The sequence below is a fragment of the Marmota monax genome, unplaced genomic scaffold (genome assembly GCF_021218885.2).
Source record: "Marmota monax isolate L192 unplaced genomic scaffold, Marmota_monax_Labrador192_F-V1.1 WCK01_AAM20220418_F8-fsc00029, whole genome shotgun sequence".
NCBI classification, from domain to species: domain Eukaryota; kingdom Metazoa; phylum Chordata; class Mammalia; order Rodentia; family Sciuridae; genus Marmota; species Marmota monax.
Window position 1 is genome coordinate 4,697,325 of NW_026693024.1, and position 19,892 is coordinate 4,717,216.

Consider the following 19,892-nt stretch of genomic DNA (forward strand, 5'->3'; position numbering starts at 1 on the left):
TTTTTCTTCATATACAAAGAACTCCTATTTATCTTTCTCATACGGAGAATCTCTAAAAGTCAATAAGAGACTTCATTCTACAAATGCATCCTTGTTCATGAGAAATTTTGTATATCCAGGTGTTTTGCTTAATACTTTGCTATAGAAAAGTATTCGAAATGATCCCATTTTCCATCAGTGATGGCCTAACAATAATCACATGCATTGCATACGTTCAAATGCAAACTAGAACGACACTTATCGATGAAATTTGGCAAAAATCTACCAAATTATAAGTTCATCTACCCTTTGTCACAGAAGCCCACTGTTGGGGAAATTGTCCTATAGCTATACTTGCACATGTGCTGTGAAAAGGCTGTTCACTGAAGTATTGTTTGAACAATCAAATAATAATTACAAAACACTGGAGTGTTGCACACATGTCCATCAATAGGGGACCACTCAGAAGATAATGACAATGAAGCATTGTACAGAAAACGAAGAGTGAAGAAGCTTTTAATATCCTCAGGCTATTGGAAGGAATAACTTCAGGGTATAGAGAAATGAGTATAGTATGCTTGTATGTTAAAAAGTGAAGAATAAGAATGCATATTTTCATGTAGAAATATCTGCATAAAAATTCATAATCTATGGATAAGAAATTAATAAAATGGATTACTTAGCGGAGGTAGAGGGTTCTCAGAAATGGAAGATGGTTTATAGGAATGGGGAGAATTTTTATTGTATGCTTTCTATTTCAATCATGTCTTCGTCCTCATCATTCCACTAGAACCGCTCTTGTTGAGGTTGACAGTGACTTTGGCTGTGCTCAGACCCAGGGTTCTTTTCTCAATCTGCACTATACACGATTATCAACAGCAACTGACTTAGTAATTTCTCTGCTCTTTCAAACTCCTTCTTTGTTGGCTTCCAGGATGCTATTTTCCCTTGGCTTTGCTCTTATTCCCTGGCCCATCTCAATCTACATAGTGAGAATCAGCAAAAGCAATCAATAAAGTTCCTTGTGGATTCATAGTGGTTCTTTGTGGAAGTTCTTTGTGCACCAGTCAGCTCCTGCTGTATAACACAAGTTTACAAGCTCCTCACTCTCCTATGTGGGAGTATCTGTTAACGTTGGAGAGTCCCAGGGCTCAGTCCTCAACTCTTTTCTACCTCAACCCTCTGTCATGGTGATCAAGTCCAGTCTCATGGCTCTACATATTTTCTATTTCTTATGACACCTCCCAAAACCTCCACCTCCATATTTATTTTCCTGTCTGAACTCCGAACTCCAATAGTAATTACTAGTCACCTCAAATTTAACATACCTAAAACAGAATTTCTGATCTTCCTTTTCAAAACTTCTCTGCCATTGCAGTTGAGGTAAACGGAATGATCTTGGGCTCATACCCTCCATCTTGTTGCCAACCCTGAGTCCACTCCTCTCTTGCCCAGGGCAATCCAGTCACAACGGTTCCACCATGGTCTACTTTCTTCTCCTGCCTACAGTACTGCAACAGTCTCCTAACCAGCTGTGTGGGCTAAATGTTGGTGTTTTCCCCTCAAATTTACACGTTGAAACCTAACCCCAGTGTAATGAAGAGGGAGGTGATTAGGTCACAGGGGTGGAGCCCCCATGAATAGGATTAGCTCCCTTATGAAACAGGTCAGAGGGAGCATATGTGTGCCTTCTGCCTTGTGGAGGCACATAAAAGGTGCTCTTTTCAGAAAAGGGACCCTCACCAGATATCAAATCTATCAGTGCCCTGATCTTGGGTTTCCTAGCCTCTAGAACTCAGAGAAAAGCTTCTGTGGTTTATAATGTGTTCAGTTTAAGTCATTCTGTGATAGTAGCCCCACACTAATTAAGACACTAGTTTCCCTGCTTCCACTCTTGCCCCTCCAATCTGTTCTCCACTCAGCAGCCAAAATGATCCTAACCCATGTCCTATACCTCAGTCCTCTGCCCATACCCTCCAGTGGTTGCCCTCTCACTCAGAGTAAAGCCAAAGCCTTGCAATGGCTTCGAAGTCCTCAAGGCTACCACCAGATAGCCATGTGACTTGCTCCCTCACTCCCTTCCAGATCTTATTCAAACATCACCTTCTCAGACAAAAATGGCCTCATCACCTTATCTAAAATTACAGTCTCCACCCTCAAACTCTTCTTTGCTGCAAAAATGGCCTCATCACCTTATCTAAAATTACAGTCTCCATCCTCAAACTCTTCTTTGCTGCTCATTTTTCTCCAAGGCCTCCAGTTTACCTTCTAGATAATTTCCTTGTTATTATCATTATTATTATTATTACTACGCCCCCTTTGCTAGAAATAAGTCATTGCTCATTGCTACATCCCTAGTGCATGGATCATCAACTGGTATTCTGTGAGGACTCAACAGTATTTCATAATTGAATAGTGAGTCAATGGGCTAATAGTTTGAAATATATGAGTGGTTTACCTATTTTCAAAATTAAATTAAAGTAGAAAAAGAAACAGAGAGGATCTATGGAGAAATAAAAGAAAAGGGAAAATGTAGCTTAGCTTAAAAAAAAAAAAGGTACATAAGTAAAAAGAATGAACGTGCTCTACAAATAATCCCCAACCCAGCCATTAAGTGAGAAATCCAGGTGTATGAAAGGGTATGCTACCTTTTAAAAAGATTGTATGCTTCTGAAGTGTTACCCAGGAAACTGGTAATAATAACTGTCCCTAAACATGGGAATTGAGTGTCGAGGGACAGGGATGAGCAGGAACAAGGTTTTCAATGAGCAACTCTTTTTACTCTTAAATTTTGTACCATGTGCAAATAAAATCCTAATAAAAGATGACTATTTGTAGGTTATACTCTAAAATTAACACTGGGTTGGAGAAGATATGCAAATTTTCTTCATATTGGAAGAATGAACCCCAATGCGTTAGTGTAAGACCTATATGAATATATGAAGTATCTGGGAAAAAATGTGTCTGGGAAAGCACAAACTACCACAGCAGCTTTACAGAAGCAAGTCTGTTCAGTGTCGTCAAGCATCAGCCAGTGGAGAAGAGATCTTGACCAAGCCAACCACCTTTGAGTGTCTGATCCTGCAGGTGGCCCTAATGGCTCCCTCCCAGATGATGTGGGTAAAGCAGGAAAACAAAAGTGCTTATCCTCCTACCAATATGCTCCTCCTGAAGAAGCATTTCCCTGGAGATCAAGGATGATTCAGGACCAAGAAGAACATCCTCCCTCCCCACCCTCATCTGGACATTTCAGTCCCAGCTGCCTATGGGCAAGGCTACCCTGACTCAGGAGATATTAAGGTTTAGATTTCCATTAGTGAAGTCATCCCTATTGTCTCTCTGTTCACCTCAGGATTTCCAATAAATTCATTGCCTGTCTTTGTCAAGTTTTCACTTGCCCACAGAAAAATGAGAAAAGTAGAGTCTCTTTTTATACTGCTAATTTATTCAATTAATGAGATGTGAAAATGCCTTCCATGAAAACTCTAAAACCTTGGTCCCAGTGATATTTCCAGTGGTGTTAATCTAATTATTTCCCTCTATTCCAATTTCTGTATTGATGGAGCCAGCTTCAGATCATGATTTGACTTCCCACTTGTAGGGAAAGAGAAGGTACTGGGCAGCCATAATTTCTACATATTCTGATTTCTGGGTGAGTTGTTCCTATTGTAAATAAACACATGGGCAGCCATTATGGCATTTGGACATCTGCCTCAAGATCATTTAAGGAGAGTGTGCTCACTGGAGAGGGATTTGCTCTCAAGTTTACTATAAGTTACTTTAGGCCCTACCCTGTAGCAAACTCCCAGCCTCTACTACATTCCACTCCCCAATTCTCACCTCCACCCCCAACAGATGGGAGCAAATAACAAAAAAATCTAGCTTTACCTAGAAGCCTAGCAAAATTAAGCATATCTCAGATATGCTATGCTCCACATCAGCCAAGCCCTTAAGCCATTCACATTTTTATTAGAAGGAAAATATATCAAATCTGAAGAGATTATCTATTTCTGAAGTATATATATAGAGAGAATTTCAAGACATATTATTATTTACTACAAATACTGAATTTTATGTAGACTCCAGAGAAATTCATCTAGCTATTGTTTGAAAAGCATATGGTCAGGTTTATTTTGTGTTTGCATATAAACATATTAGAACCTCATCAATGTTGGTATTGGTGGAAACTAGGATGGGGCAGAAATGGGAGTGTTACTTTCTGCTGAAAATATTTTACATCATTCTATTTATTTGGACCATGGGAATATATCACTCATTTAAATAAGAAAAAGAGTTTGTATATCCATAAGGAATCTTGTTTCCTGTTGGAAAATTTTATTGCTTGGAGTACACAGATATGCCACGTTTGGGATTTTTCTCTGTGCTCCCAGCAGGGGATAAAATCAGATCCCTCCCATAGCCCCAGGGTTTATAGGGTAAATATGTGTAATAATAACAATGATTTCTAATTTCTGTATCTGATGCTTTGACATCTTGGGCTCTTGCTGAAACTGGTCTGCCCCTTCAAGAGTTATCTAATTCTTAAGAGATAATAATTACCTGCTAGCAACACTTTCACCTGTAAACCAACCAATACAGAGCCCACACCCCCAGTGACCTTCTTTACTGAGCTCCAGGACTTTACCTGATCAAAACCTAATCAGTCCAGGGCTTAGGCCCCAGAGACCACTGTTCAAACTTACCAATCCTAAATCAGCCTGCCTCACGCCATTACTTCCCACAGAAACCACCGTAAAGGTTCTTGCTATATTTTCCCTCTGCCCTCCAACCTACTCTGGTCCGTGCCTGCATGATTTCCTGTGGCATGGCATGCCCTCTCCTCCTGGATTCTGCAAGCACAACAACAAACCATTTTTCAATGGCAGTCACTTCCTGATCTGTTGACCTGGCCATGATCAAATAATAATAAAATCTACATGTTAAAACAGAATGAACCTAGAATAGAATCCTGGTCTGCAAGAGTACATTAGTACCATGGAATGTGGGTCAGAAATTGCATTTGCAATAAAAAACAAAACAAAACAAAACAAAACACTTGTGCTTTGACAAAATGCCTCTTAAATGAAAGCCAAGAATGTGTTCTATCCCCAGGAGGAGATGGTGCTGGTTAGGACACATCACTCAGGATGATTTGGCTGCCAACACTCCTGCATATATTTCTATTAATAAGTGTCATATCCATGAGAACTGTATGTTTATTAATGAGCCCACAGTCTGCTCAATTACCAGGTGACTCGTGCTTATCTGGTATCCCACCATGAGGGCATGTATTACAGTGTGTCCATTCTGCAGAAATCATCAGAGGGTGGGCCTACTTCATGTTCACAGTGTGCATTTTTCACTCTAAGCAAGCCTGTGTGAAAACCAGCCTGGATTTGCAAAACAAAGAGGAGACCATTCCTCAGCCTATAAATAGCATTTGCCAAACATTCTTTTCAAACAGGAAAATGAGGTGACTTAAATAATTTGATTTGCCAAAAAGAATTTAATTGCACATTACTTTGCAGGAGGCTGTCTAATGTAGTAAGCATGGCTCAGGATAGTAGCTGTCACACAATTGTCAGAAATAAAGGGAGTGTCCTGGACACTGTGGCCAAGCCTCCTTTGGTTGCCAGAGTAGCATGAAGATGTGGTGACAGAACCAACAAAGGAGAGGAGCATGTCTCTGGAAGAAGATATGGGCAAGAGTGCACAAGTCACATGCCAACCCGAGCTCCTCTGGTATTAATCTCTGAACTGTAGTTTAGGGTAGACGCTGCAAATTGATGATTCTTTTACTTGGCTAAGTTTCTTGTCATTATTTTATTGTTATTTTTCTTTCTAACACACCAAAGTTGGATTTTGCACATAAAAGTTCTGACTTTAGCTTCTATTGAAAAACGTGGAGTTCTGGCCACACTGGGTCCACACTTCGATCAGCTAAACTGAGGAGCAGTAGCTGCTCCCCTCATGCAGTGCATGGGCTCTCCATTTGCTGCAGATGGTCCTCACACAGTGATGCTGAGTGCTACTAACCATGTTTCATTGCACTAACATATTTATCTCCACTCTGGTTCTTTCCAAGATGGGAACCTAAAGAATATGTTTTATTCCAAGCCAAAATTTTACAAGAAAAAAAAAAAAATGGACGCTATAGGATGCTCTGGCAGAGCTTTGACAGGCCAATAAATTTCCAAACATCTGAGCCCTGTTTAGAGGCTTCATCGTGCACTGATTGTAAACAGTGATACTTTTTCAATAAAGCTGAGAGGAAGAGCTTGGGGAACCAAACTCAGCTCTTAACATACAAATACAGAAATACAGTCAGTGCAGGTGGGTGAGCTGAGGAAGTCACCATCTCAGTAGGTAAGTGGCTGGAGAAAAGCACCCTGTGGAACATGGGTGATTAGCCTAATCCATGGATCACACTTTGAAAGTTGCATTGGAATTAACTGAACGTGTTGATCGATTCTAACTTTAAGTGGTAGGCAAAAAGTTCTATCCATGTATGGAACTGAGAACTCTGTTAAAGAGAGAAAAGAAACAGGCAACTGGTCAACCTCAGTCAGCCACCTAATGGCATATTTGAAGATCAGGTTGCATGAAACTGAACAAGGCCGGAAAGCAGAAGGGAAATGTAAAAATCCATGGAAATATCAGATGTATTACAGCTGGGTCACCAGAGAGGTTTCCTGTGGCTGCCACAGAGGAAAAAGGAGAAGGAGAAAAATCCTAAGTGGAAAAAATAAAAGGAAAAAGGAAAAAAAATCACAAAAAAAACCCCCAAAACTACCAAGCTTGTTTGTTCATTTTTCAGTTTGGACAGATTATTCCCCACGGGAAGAACATACCACATTTCCTAAATGACAATGTGACAGGGAGAGAGCTCAGAGCCAGGCACAAGGGGTCCGTGTTTGGTTTCCGTCCTGTTCCCGTAAAGGGGACAAATGAACCACACCTTTCTACACAAACATATCAAAGTAGAGTAATAGATTTTATTTAATTAAAATAGATTAAAAACAGACTGTGTAAAAGAATTAGAATTCTCAATAATTTACTATTATTTACATTAGCAAATGCTGGTCGTTAGTAGACACCGGGAGATAAATCTCAGAACCACCCCTGTAGGTACGGGGCCCTGAGCTTTCCTTCCAATTCCTTCCTTTCAGGTTCATTATGACAATGATGGCACCGAGGGCAGGAGAGAGGAACCCCCGCCGCCTGCAGGCGGTAGTAACAGCGTCACACCCAAGTGGAAGGGCTGACTGAGAGAAGCTGGCGGTCCAGGAAAGGGCTTCCTTTGCTCCTGAAGGGCATCATTAACTCTCAGGCCAAGTTCAGACATGCACGCACCTGGTCATCAATGATTCCACTGCTCTGAGGCCAATACTCCCCATGTGTGCTTGACCTTCTGTAAACACTCCTCCGGGCTGACCCCGAACTTAGTTTCCAGAGAGATGAAACACACACAAAAAAAGCCACACATCCTGGTTCCAGGGAAATCGGGATTACTAAACATCCCCTGCTTAAGTCATCCAGAACTTGGCAATTTGTCAAAATCTCCCCTTGAAATGCCTCCTGCCTTTCACGTATGAAGGAATGGTGGGGAGTCAAGGTAGGCAGGCAGTCTGAGGCCATTGGTATAAGGGAATGTCCCGCGCAGAGAAGGAGTAACAGTGAGAGGGAGGCCAGACACAGCCTGGCACCCCTGGCCCGGCAGAGAGCACGCCCTGCAGGCACTGAGCGTAGGCAGCGAGTCCCAGGAGTGAAGAGGCATCCTGGTGTGTCAAGTGGAGAGAGAAGAGAAGACCCCGCAGAACTGCAGGCTGTGGAGACGCAGGGACATAAGCCCTGGTTGTTGGAGACCTGCAATCAGCCCACAGCCACCAAGAAGCCCTGCAGCTCCAATTGTCTGACCCCAGGCCTCACCAGGGATGGGGTCTGGGACCCTGGGAAATCCAGGACTGAGTGGCAGCTTTGGACAGCGTCCGGACATGCAGTCAAGGGCTGAGGTGGGGGAGTCCCAATGGAGGGGCTCAGTCCAAAATGTCCGTCTCGAAGGGGACCAGGTGATAATAGGACAGGTTGGTGACATAAGCTGCTGGGTCATCGCCGTTCTCCAGCTCTGAGGTGAACTCCCCACCATTCTCAAACCTGAAACAGGAAAAAAGAGATGAGACTGGCTCCTGGAGTTCCAGATGGAGCGGAGAGAAAAGGAGGGGCCAACCTTCTGTGCAAGGGGTGAAGGGACCAACAGGTTGGCCTTTCCAGGAATGCTTAGGACACATGAAAAGAACCATGGTTACAAATTATTTGGGTGAAATGGATGCCCTCCTAAAATCCATCTTGGCTTCTGGTTTTCCTGCCTGTGTGGCCACTATCCATGCTGGTTTAACCAATAGTTAGTGAGGACCTTGTTCATTCCCACATTTATGGTGCCCTCATTTTTCTCTCTTGTTTGGTGCCAGGTGCCTTATCAGTTCTGGGGTCTAACAGTGGACAAGACAGGTGGGGCCTATCCTCAGGGAGCAGGAGCCTGCTAAGGAGACCAGGGAGGGGCAGGAGGCCCGTGGAGGTAATGGAGAGGGACCTTCTAGTGAGGAAGCCTCCTTTGGGCTGTTATTATTAAACTCAGATTGTGAAGTATAAGACACATTTGAATGTGGGAGGCTGATGTGGGGTGGAAGGGAACTGAGTACCCAAATGTAAAGAAACGTAAAGTCAAGTAAGTGCCCTCCTGCTGGGTTTCCCCCTGAACTAGAAATGTTTCTGCTGCCTGTCCAACCCAGATGAGACCTCCTGAGCCAGAAAAAGATTCCAAATCTTTCAAAAAAGGCATAACAAAGAAAAAAGTGTGATTGCTATGATTCGTGTGTGTGTTCCCCCAAGTTTGGTTATCTGCTGGGAACTTAATCCTCAGTGCAACAGTGTCAAGTGAGGGCTCTGCCCATGGGCATGGATTAATGTAATCATGGGAGTGGGTTTGTTCTAAAAGCCTGTTCAGCACCCACCCTCCGTCTCTCTCTTGCTCACTCTTTCTCCCTCTCTATCTCTCTCTCTCTCTCTCTCTGGCTCTCTCTCTCTGTCTCTCACTAGAAGGCCCTAGTCAGGCATCAGTCCCTTGAACCTGGACTTCCCATCTCCAGAACTGTGAGAAACAGATTCCTTGTCTTCAGCCACACATGTGGGCGTATCACCAGGGAGGGAGACGGGTCCTGCTTGTGCTGCCTCCATCTCCCAAATCTGAAATCAGTGCCCAGGAGGCAGGAGGAGGAGGGGGGCGGGGGAGGCAGGAGGGCAGGAAGGAAGCTCTGGAGTCCACGTCACATGCCGAGTCCCTGGGTTGGTTCCCAGCACTTGAAGATGCCTCTGACCACAGGACAGTGATAGGAACTTGATGCTACTTGCTAAGTGACCAGGAAGTCCATGAATTGTCCAGACCACAGGTCACCACCATTGATGTGGACATGCTGGAACATGATGCAATGGGCCCTAAGAGGGGGGCCTCCCTGCAAGCTGAGTACACACGACTGTGTGGAACCCAGCAGACCTCAGACAATGGGGCTTCCTGGCAGGCTTCCTCTAAGTTGCAAATTAAGTAATTTGTGGTTAAAAAAAAATGTAGAGGAGGAGATGGTAGCTTTAAAATGTCTGAATTGAAAGGGCTGCAGAGGGGGGCTTTCCTTTAACTCCAGTGAGGCGTGAGAGAGGCAAGGGGAGCCCCCCTGTCTGTGCCCAGCTCAGGAAGGATGCAGGGCCCAGATCCTGCCTCAGGCTCCTCCTTGAGGCCCCCTCACTCCCCTGGCAGCTCAAGGTGCCCCGTGAAGAGCTTCCACTTGGTCAGAGTCCCTCATGGGGACCAGACCAACTCTCTAACTTCACCTTAAGGCATTAAATCTTCCCCCAAACCAGCCTGGGACAGGGTCTTGGCAACTGTCCTCGCAGCTCCCCATCACCTGCCATGCCCTCATCACCCCAGAACAGAGGGTGACCCAAGACCAGGAGGAAGGAATTCCAGGGAGGCTGGGAGGCTAGAGCAAGATGAATCATGGGGCTGAGGTCCAGCCCTTAGCAGAACTGCCCAAGGCCTCAGCCCTGGGTGTCTGCCCAGGGGACTGGCAATCGCTTCAGCCTGCTGGGACCAGGGGTCTGACAGTTCTCTGACTGCAGCTCATCTCCAGTTCCCAGCCCTGGGGTCCACCCTACCCTGGGCCAGAGTGTGGGGGCTGCCTGTACAGACTCTACCACGGCCCTAGGGGCAGGTCACACAGTGGCCTCGAGTGCCACCTGCCTGACAGTCACTGGAGTTCAAACACTCCAACAGTCAGCTCCCAGGAAGCCAACTGCAGCCAGACCAGGAGCTGGGCCTCACTGTCCTAGATCAGGCAACGAGATCAGGCACCGAGAGCCATGCCGGGCAAGCCGTAGGAAATTCCCTCTAAGTGCTCCCCTGAGCCTCCGCAAGGCTTCCCTGGGAGCAATGGGTTTTCTTCCTTGCTCCTACTCTCCTACCAGATGGGTGTCCTGGAGCAGGTGGCCACGATTTCAAGATTTGCCATTCCTGTCCATGCAGAGTGCTGGCCAGCTGGGCGAGTCGTGCTTCCGGCCAGATTTTCTTTTCTCTCTGTTTCTTCTAAGCTCAAAACTGCTCACAGTGGAAACTACTTTGTAAATCTGGCATCGTGGGCTGGGGGTGTGGCTTAGTGGTAGAGCACGTGCGTGGCACACGTGAGGCTCAGGGCTCCATCCCAGCACTTGGGGAAAACCCTAACCCTGTTCCAGAGTGCTTCTGGAGACAGAGGTGTCCCCCTAGGGATACGGTAGAGTCAGAACCCAGACCCTACAGCAGCTAGTGATGAGGAAGGGTCTCCATCTATCTTCTCCACCAAGACAATCCCTGACCACAAAGCTACAGGACTCTTTCCCTTCCCCCACTGATCTACAGCAACGGTACACAGAGGCCTCAGTGAAGTGGTGAATTATACAGAGGGTCTGCAGTGCCACAGGGTGTCCTGGCAAGGCATGCCAAGCCACGGAGCCGACCTTGCCAGCAGCACTGCTTCCCATGCCAGCATCTCCTGGCACATCCACTGTGAAGGATCCTCGCATCAAATCCCCAAGAGACACCTGAAAAACTGGGAAGGGGTGGCTATGGGCTGACGTCAGTCCCACAAGCCATCAAGCTCTGTGATGGAGCAGGAGTGTAGCACAGGAGGCTCAGGCCACCTCCAAGAACCCAGGCTCATTGCAGGTCAGCGTCTCCTGCAGCCGACTCGCCCAGGTGTGTCACATGGGTGCTTAGCTTTATCTTAGGTGTTTTGTTTATTTTTCCTTCTGCCTTTGAGGGCTACCAAGTGGTTGGGGCTGGACATGAGCATTCCAGATATGAGCTGTCCCCATTCTGTGTCACTCATGGGGCCCCCAGGGAGATTCTGCAGCCTGGACTTCCTCCTTACAGGTTCCTGAGCTGGATAGTTTATGCTTGTCATCTGCAGTCTTCAGAGAGCCACCCATGAGAGAGCAGAATGGTCCCCTTGAAGATAAGGGAAGCAGAGGAGGCTAGATAATTTCCTGAACTCACACAACCAAGAAGCCTGGACCTGGCCTAGACATAAACAGAATCAAGGTGTAACTCCCCCTCTAAGTGTCTGGGGATGCTGGTGCCTCAGTGATTCACCAAGGAGCTGCCAGACAGAGATCCGAGCAGAAGGAAGTCTTGTGCCTCTGTGCCAAGGTGTTTGTGCTTTCCAGAGCACATACTATGGTCAAGAATTGTATTATCAGAGGTAGAAGGAATGGAGGGGACAATGGTGTGTTTGTCCATCCAGTCTACAGTGATGGGACATGCCCTCGGTCTCAAAACAGGGCCAATGGCCAGGCTCTACCCTGAGCCACTGACGTGAGGCCAACATGGATGTTACATCCCCAGTCTCAAGAGATCTCTTGAGGATGTAACATCCTCAAGATGTAACGTCCATGAATCAAGGTCTCACCAAACTCTAGAAAAGGACACATTTTAAAAAATAAGTATCCAAACGTGGGCAGAGTCAGCTGCGGGGTGCCTCTGGCCACTTGGGTTCCTTCTGATGGAGCCGGTTTGGGTTTGCAAACCCCAGTCTCCAGCAGGGGCCGGCAGCTTGGGGACCCTTTCTATAAAACCACAGTCAAACCAAGATACTTACAAATGCTCTGCGGGATCCACGCCCAGGTGCTGGTCTTTTCCATTTGGTATACTGTGGTCAATGACTATCGTTTCTGTGTTTGCTAAACAAAATCCATTGGACCTCATGATTTCTGAAAACCAAAGCAATCAAGTGAGTATTCGGGAGGGGCAGAGTTTGAGGTTTTGAAGTTCAGGGATTACACCATTTCCCCACTGTCCCCACCACCTATTGTCCCCCTTTCTGTCCCACTCTGCACAGTGGAGGTTCATTCTAGTGCTCTGCCAGACACCAGTCCCTGAGGGAGCCATGCGGGCTGACCCTTGTCAATCAGCCAGTGTGGCTCTGCCTGGGGAGAGGCTCTGGATCTGTGAGCACTCCCCCCATGGCCTTCCCACTGAGTTTAAAGTGACATACACCATCTCGCAGGTCACCCAACCTTTTCTGAGCTCTCGCCTGTGGCTGAGGCAGAGCTGACAACATCCACCACCTGGGCTTCCTGTAAGGATCAAATGAAATCAAATGTGCATTCTGAACCAAGCAGGACTCTTTCACTTTTTGTCTATATATAGTTCTTTATAGGCATTGATCCCCCCACTCCACCCCGACACACACAATAAGCACTGATGTTGGTAACAGAGAAAGATGACTTCCTGTGTTTATATTGGCTGAATGGTGTTAGTTTGCAAAGTGGAGGTCTGAGGCTTGGGTCCATGGCTAGGGGAGGTGGAATGAAAGATGTGGGACCAGCACTGGGCTGGGGGCCTGGACACTGCAGGCAGCCTGACTGTGAGCTTTACTGCAGTTTCAAAATTGTATGAGATAACCTCTGAGGATCCTTCTAACTCTGAAACCTCATTATGGGATATGATTCATCATGTTGTCTTGTCCATTTAAGCAAAGTGGTCCCTTGGGGTCCATGCACAATTGGTTCCAGGACCTCCAAGGATACCCAAATCCAAGGCTGCTCGAGGCCCACAGGTGACATGGCCTAGCACTGGCATGAGATCTGCACATATTCTCCTGTATGCTTTGTATCATCTCCAGAAGATTTAAAATACCGAATACAATGTTTAAGTACTTATTATTCTGCATTATTTAGGAAATAATGACAAGAGAAAGAGAGAGTTTGTACGTGTCCAGTACAGCAGGGTTTCTTTTCCAATTCTCTTGACCTGTGTTTGACTGCATCCATGCATACTGGCCGAATGCGTAAGAGCCAGGTGTGGTTTGCCTCTCTCCTGCTCTAGTCTTTATTTATATTTCCCAAGGGTCTGCTTTCATCCCTTGCCACAGTACAGGAACAGATCTGGTGTCCATTAATGCTCCTTGGCCTTGAAGTCCTCCCCTCCCTGTGAGGTTGGCTCTCTTCCCTTCCTCAGCACCACGCCCAGGACCACCTCAGCTGTCCTATCAAATCAGGCTAACTGCATTGTAAAAGACATGCTGACAATACACCTCAAAGTCCGGGAGCATTCTCAAATGCAAGAAATCACCATCCCACCATGCGGAGCCAAGTTCACGCTCACAGGCCGCTCGGGATCAGCCTTCCCGTCCTCTGAGCCTGCCATACCCCAAAAAAGAGCATCACTCCTGGTCCACAGTGTTCATGGAAATATCTTCCCTTTGTTGTCTGGAGAATTGTTTTCTGTTATTTATTTATTTATTTTCTTATACTTTAGCATAGTTTATTCTAAATTCTTCCAAAGGATGAAGTTGCTTTTTTTCTAACTGAAATTGTCACTTCCTGAATACCTTTGATCTTTCTAGGCATTCTGCTCTCAGCTCTTTGAACTTTGCTCCATATGAAGAGAATTAGGGAAACAACACACACAAAAAAAAAACAAGAAAGAAAAATAGAAGATTTTTCTCCCAATAGGATCAAAACGATGAGTCATCAATCAGACGAGCCAAGTTCTTGCTAGGATTTATGCCTAACTTTCTGGAGAGGGGGCCGCTCATGTTCCATGGGTCTCTTGTGACACTTAGCTACATCCCGTGGGGCATCCAGTGGTGGTTTGTTTGGGTCTTCCTCCCTGCTCCACTCTGGTGGGGACTTTGGGCCTAGACGAGGCTCTGCAAACCTATGATGCGTCGGTCTGGGAACTCTAGGGTCAACTACATTTCTAGGTGTGAAAAGAACAAAAAGAAGATTCTTAGCTAGGTCTGGCTGAGCAGGCAGACTCTGAAAATTAGAAACCTTAATAAGGTAGGTTCAGATCCCCTTCCCTCTCAATTTAAAAGGTTTGTGGCAGCAAAGAACCACTTTCTTTATTGTTTTTATTAACTCTGACCCAAATCTGTCTGTCTGAGGAAGCACACAAAACTCGGGAGCAGCCTCCATACAGCTAAGCTGACAGCCCTCATCCCCCCTTTCTCCCCACCCCTCTGCCAAGGGAATTTGGGGCGGGGGGACCCTACAAGTTCAAACAGATGTCACTGCTGCAAATCATTTCTGAACAAAACTCTGAAGTTATCTTACATTCCTAATGGTTCTTAAATGTGAACTCTGGAGTTCTAGAAAATGGAATTTTACCAATCCCCTCCAAAAATATCTGAAATTAATCATTTCTTAATCATCTGACAAAAAAAAAAAGCCTTTGTGCACATAAATGCTGCTTAATTGTCTGCGAGGCCATCTGGGCCCGTTAGGACACTGAGGTTTGTCAGTGCTTGAAGCCTCAGGCCCAGTCCCTGGGAGGGACCTGGCTCAAACTGCACATTTTCCTCAGGGCAACTGAGGGCCCCTGAGAAACTCTGGTTCCATTCTGTCTGGAATAACGGAGGAGAGGCAAACCAGGTTACGGAGCTGGTGGGTTTGCAACCGCTTTAGCAACATACATTCCCAACTCTGGTTTGGAAAGGGATGGCTGACTGAAAAGCAAATGATCTTTTAACATGTAAACAAGTATCAGATCATGGCAGCCTGAAAGTCTAGGAAACATACGCGGTTTTTATATCCTGCGCTAGTTGAAAAACCAGCACAGATTCTGTGACAGTTTGTATTTTTATTCATGCCATCACTTGGGGGGGAAAAAAACAAAGTCTTAAGAAGAGTTATACAAATTAGTGGTTGAGAGAGAGAGAAAGCATTTAGCTATAACAGATTTCTAGCCGGGACCACCAGTTTAAGCAGATCCTCTTTGCTAATAACCTTCTAGCTCTGTCTTTTCCTATCTGTGGACAAACAGGACAGCAAATGCTCGATTGGGAATCACCCTGGCAGGTCAATTTTCACAGAAGGGTAGGTAGCATGGACAGGGGACTCAGACCTTCAAGCAAAAGGTTTCCTTGAGATTCATGGTTATCAGACAAGAGAATCTGACTTGTAACAAGACCCTCCTGTTAACCTGCCTTGAACGCAGCATCAGCAAGCGTTGAAGGCCTGCAGTTTAAAAGATTGGGTCCTCCAGGGTACATGGCATGTGGACTTAGAACTCAAATAGGGCTGGTTCAAGGCTCAGGTCTCCTCCGGATGCTTAGGAAGCAAGTTACTTCTTGCTCAGTTTCTTCATCTATAAAATGGGAATAACTGTATCCATTCAATAGGGTACACGCTGAGGTTAGGGATGATATATGTAAAGCATCTAACAAATGCTGGGAGCTCAAATAAACTTAATGATTACCCTCACTGTTGGTAACGTCTTCCTGTCTGTCATGACACGTGGAAAAAAATAAAGAGAGAGACCTGAAGGAAATGGTATGATTAAAGAAAAATTACAGCCCCTGAAGCCTGTCTTCAAACACACTGAAAATGTGAATTTCTTAGATGTCAATTTAGCACCTTCAACAAAAATCATTGGCCAGTCTAATTACTTTGATCATATACATGACTGACTTCATAAAATATTTCATTTTCAAGCTTTTTTTTTTTTTTTGCATTCATATCTTCACATGGAGAAGAGCCCTACTTTTAGTATGTCTTTCCTCCCCCACTAACTTTTAATCTTGAGCTAATATTAGAATTGCAGAAAAGCTGCAAACACAGTCGAGAAGGTTCTCACATTTCCCTCAGCGGATTCTCTAACGTCCGCATTGTACACAAGGATGGCACACAGATGAAATCCAGGCAATTCACAGGCAGACAATACTGTTAACTGAGACCTCCTTTACTCAAGTTTCACCAGCTTTTCCACTAATGTCCCTTTTCTCTGTTTGGCCTCCAATCCGGAATGCTGGTGCACCAAGCTGGTGAGTCTTGGTCTCCTAGGACCTCGACGGTTTCTCCTCTTTTCTTGTCTCTAATGACTGTAACACTTCAGAGGGTGGGCCATCTATTTTATGCAATGTCCCTCAGTTGGGTTTCTGAGCCATGAGATACAGGTGACACACCTTTGGCAGGGATCCCACAGGAAGTAATGCTGTGTTCTCCACAGTGTAGCAGTATTGTGTGTGTGTGTGTGTGTGTGTGCGTGCGCGTGTTTCACAGGCCCTATTACTAGTGATGCTGGTATGGATCACTTGAGGAAGGAGGGTTCTGCCACTTGTCTCCAAAGTAAAGTTACTCTCTTTTCCTTTGAAATTAATAAATATCTCAGAGGATGAGGCCTTCAGAGCACGAAAGACCTGTTTCTCCTCAAACTATCACCCAATAATCTCAGCATATATCCACTTGTAGATCTATTTTGCAGCAACTACCATGGTGCATATTGTCCTAACGGTGTACTTTCTTTTTTTTTTTTAACTGCTTCTAAGTTTTCATTTGTCCCCTTAAGCCACCACCCTGTCACTCCACTAACTTTTCTATACCTTGTATTCAGCAGACATTGTGTCTCAGAAGTATTCATGATGTAGCTTTCCCTGCCTGCAAATCCTCTCTCCCATTATATTTTCAACATACTCCAACAACAAGACAAAAACCAAACCGACGCCTTTCTATTCATTGGCTAACTGGACTGTCTCTGGATAGTAAAAATTAAGGCTGAGATTGTACAGATGCCAGAATAATGAAAATTTAAATGATCGTTTTCAGGCCCCTCAGACCTGCATGATCAGGTTCTGTGGCTGAGATTCATCCATCTATGCAACTAGCCATAGCAGATGAAGGGTGAAAACTATGTTTTCTTTCACTCTGCATAGACACAGTTGGCACAGAACACTTTATATTTTGGCTTCTTTAGATCTGATGAGCACTTAGATTAACATGGGGCCAAGAATGCTTAAGGCTGCAGGGCTAGCCTTGCTGGGGAGCCAGGAAATGGACAGGGTTCTCACCACGACTGGTGCCTGGCGCCATCTAGTGGAGCCCTGCCATTAAGCAGTCTCACCATTTGGAAAGAAAGGAGCATTCAGAGTCTGGGTGCTGTCTCAATTATGATGGTAAAAAGAGGGTCAGTGCCCTACCTGTGGCACCTCCTCGCTGAATGGCACATTGGCACAAGAAGGCATCAAGAAATTAGGGTAGGGGAGAAGCGTAGATGTAGGTCTCAGCCCTGAAGAGTGTTTTCCCAAATGCACAGAATTTACCAGAATAGCAATGGATGGGCAGGTTTCACCTGAAGGACCCTCAAGGTCACAAGGCAAGCAGCAGCCAGAGTTCAGACTCTGACACACCCAGGACAACCAAAGGACCGGGCTTTATTCTGAGGGTGAGGTTTAAAGACATTAATGAACCCTGGGAGTCAGTTTGGGAGGCTTGGCATCAGCACTCGGGGTATGTCAGGCATGTAGATGTTTCCTGTGAGGCTAGCACTCTCTGGACCCTGAGTCTCCACCTGGGAACCCAAGAGTCTACCCCAGATATGGCACTGAGACTGATGACCTGATGTGCCCACATGGGAGCTCTTTTCTCAAGAGATGTTGTTGCTACTGGGACTAGTAGCTGCCATGGGTCATTATCAATGTATTTCCTCGCTCACTGAGTAATGAAGCACTTCCTGCACTGAGTGGGTGGGGGGCGCCAAGGGGCATGCACTGATCTGTCAGGAAGCCCTTGCTCAGACAGTGAGGGGACAGACAATTGAGGGTAGGCTGCTCGGGAAGCCAAGCCAGAGGACTGGGAGAGTTCATGGGGAGAACCCGCAGGAAGGGGAGGAAATATCTAGAGGGGTTGAGGACACTTCTCTCTGGAAGGAGGCTCATGCAGCAAGGCCCTGAAGGCTCCCCCAGCCTTAGCACCGAGACTTTCAGCTACAGGCCATTTACACTATTCGTTTGTTAGAAAGTATTCTGTGCTGAGCCAAAGTCAGCAGCATTTATTCCCAAGTGCTGGTGCCACACTAGTGGGGGGGCCTGCCAACACCAGAGTCACATCCTCTTCCTCTCAATCTCTCTTCTCCATTTCTTCCCACTCTTCTGACCCCTCCCCTCCCCAGAATCTCTTCTCCAGATGCAATGGCTGTTTTGCAATGGTTCCAGGGCTGGATAGGACATCCCACATGGCCTGGGGTCTTGACTTGCACTAGAAGGTCAAAATCCCTACCTTCCTAGACCTAGATGCTGGGCCCTGGGCATGTAGAAAGGCCCCAAGGAGGCTCCAGGAGGCTCACGGATGGCCGTGGGCTGAAACCTGTCCTTAATCCTTACAAAAAGACACAAAGAACATAAAGCTCCAGTGTGGGACTCCACATTTATCCCTTTTAATTCATCTCATGACTTTCAGCCCTTTAGGAAAGACACGGCCCATGTGTCAGTCACATTGCTAATAAAAACAGCACAGAAGGATAGGGTTTAAGGGACTTCCAGGCTGTTGCTCCCAAGGAGTCATTCCCCAAGAGGCAGCTCCACACAGCTCCAGCCTGTCCCCTCAACTCTGGAGTCTCTGGGTCATTCCCAAGCAACAGCCCAGTTCCTCCCATGACACAAGGTTCTGCGACAATTCTGCTATTCTTCACTTTCTCATTTTCCTAAAACAGAACAAAATAGAGCAAAGCACAGACACTAAGATTCCGTGCAAGGACCCTACCCACCCAGACTAAAGAAGAGAAGCTTCCCCATGCCCCAGGCTATGCAATACATAATCCCACATGATAGCCAATGGGGGATTCCAAAGCTCTCTGTTTTCCCTGCAAGATGAGGGTCTGTAGACATCTAAACAGGATAACAACATAGCCATCTTCACTTTGCTGTAAAGAAAGTTCTGGAGACCAGGTGCCAGCTAAGGAGGGGCCCTTGCACTGCCCACTCTTCTAAGAACACTCAAGAAGCTGTTGTGGGAGGTATCAAACCTGGATGTCCATCCACCCTGCACTCCCAGTGGTATCTACCAATACCTCTTCCACTCCAGGCTATAGAACCTGCCCACCCATGCAGTTCACCCACACACAGTCCGGAACCTCATCCCTGGGTGGCTTGAAACTTCATAAGGATACTACATCTAGGCATCATCGCTCTGTCCCTATAAGTCCTCTCTCCCTGATTCCTTTCCAGTAGACAGCTCCGGGCTCAGCTTCCCACTGAGTCCCCTCCTCTTCACCCCACCTTCTCCTCCAATCAGAAATGCAAAGATGGCGCCTTATGCCCTCTCCCCTCCTTCCTACAGATCATGATGTTACATAGAATCCCACCCTTAGCCAAGCGTGTCTCCTCTCATAACCACTTGCCCTTCTTCCACTGGCAAGCCCCAGCAAGATCGCACTCTTATGTCACCTCTTATGTTACAAGGTGACTACCCCTTACTTGGGGAAACCCAGTCTTGGGAACTCCCAGGACAGAACTCTTTTTTTTTCTACAAAATTCTCCTCAGCAGCCTTCAAGGAAACAGCACTGAAAAAATACAAGTCTACTATTCTTATGACACATGCCACCTGGTCC

The 19,892-nt window shown here is 46.0% G+C and overlaps 1 protein-coding gene across 1 annotated transcript in view; it reads right to left on the reverse strand.

Annotated features, from left to right (window-relative positions):
* Positions 1–6,954: 6,954 nt before the first annotated feature.
* The window catches only part of Pxdc1 (PX domain containing 1), a 29,097-nt gene continuing 16,159 nt past the window's right edge, over positions 6,955–19,892 (reverse strand). The window contains exons 4-5 of the mRNA XM_046453393.2: positions 12,162–12,273; positions 6,955–8,133 (exon numbers count right to left, since the gene is read on the reverse strand). Coding sequence (XP_046309349.1) covers positions 8,016–8,133; positions 12,162–12,273 — 230 coding nt within the window. The 3' untranslated portion in view covers positions 6,955–8,015. The remainder of the gene's footprint in view (positions 8,134–12,161; positions 12,274–19,892) is intronic.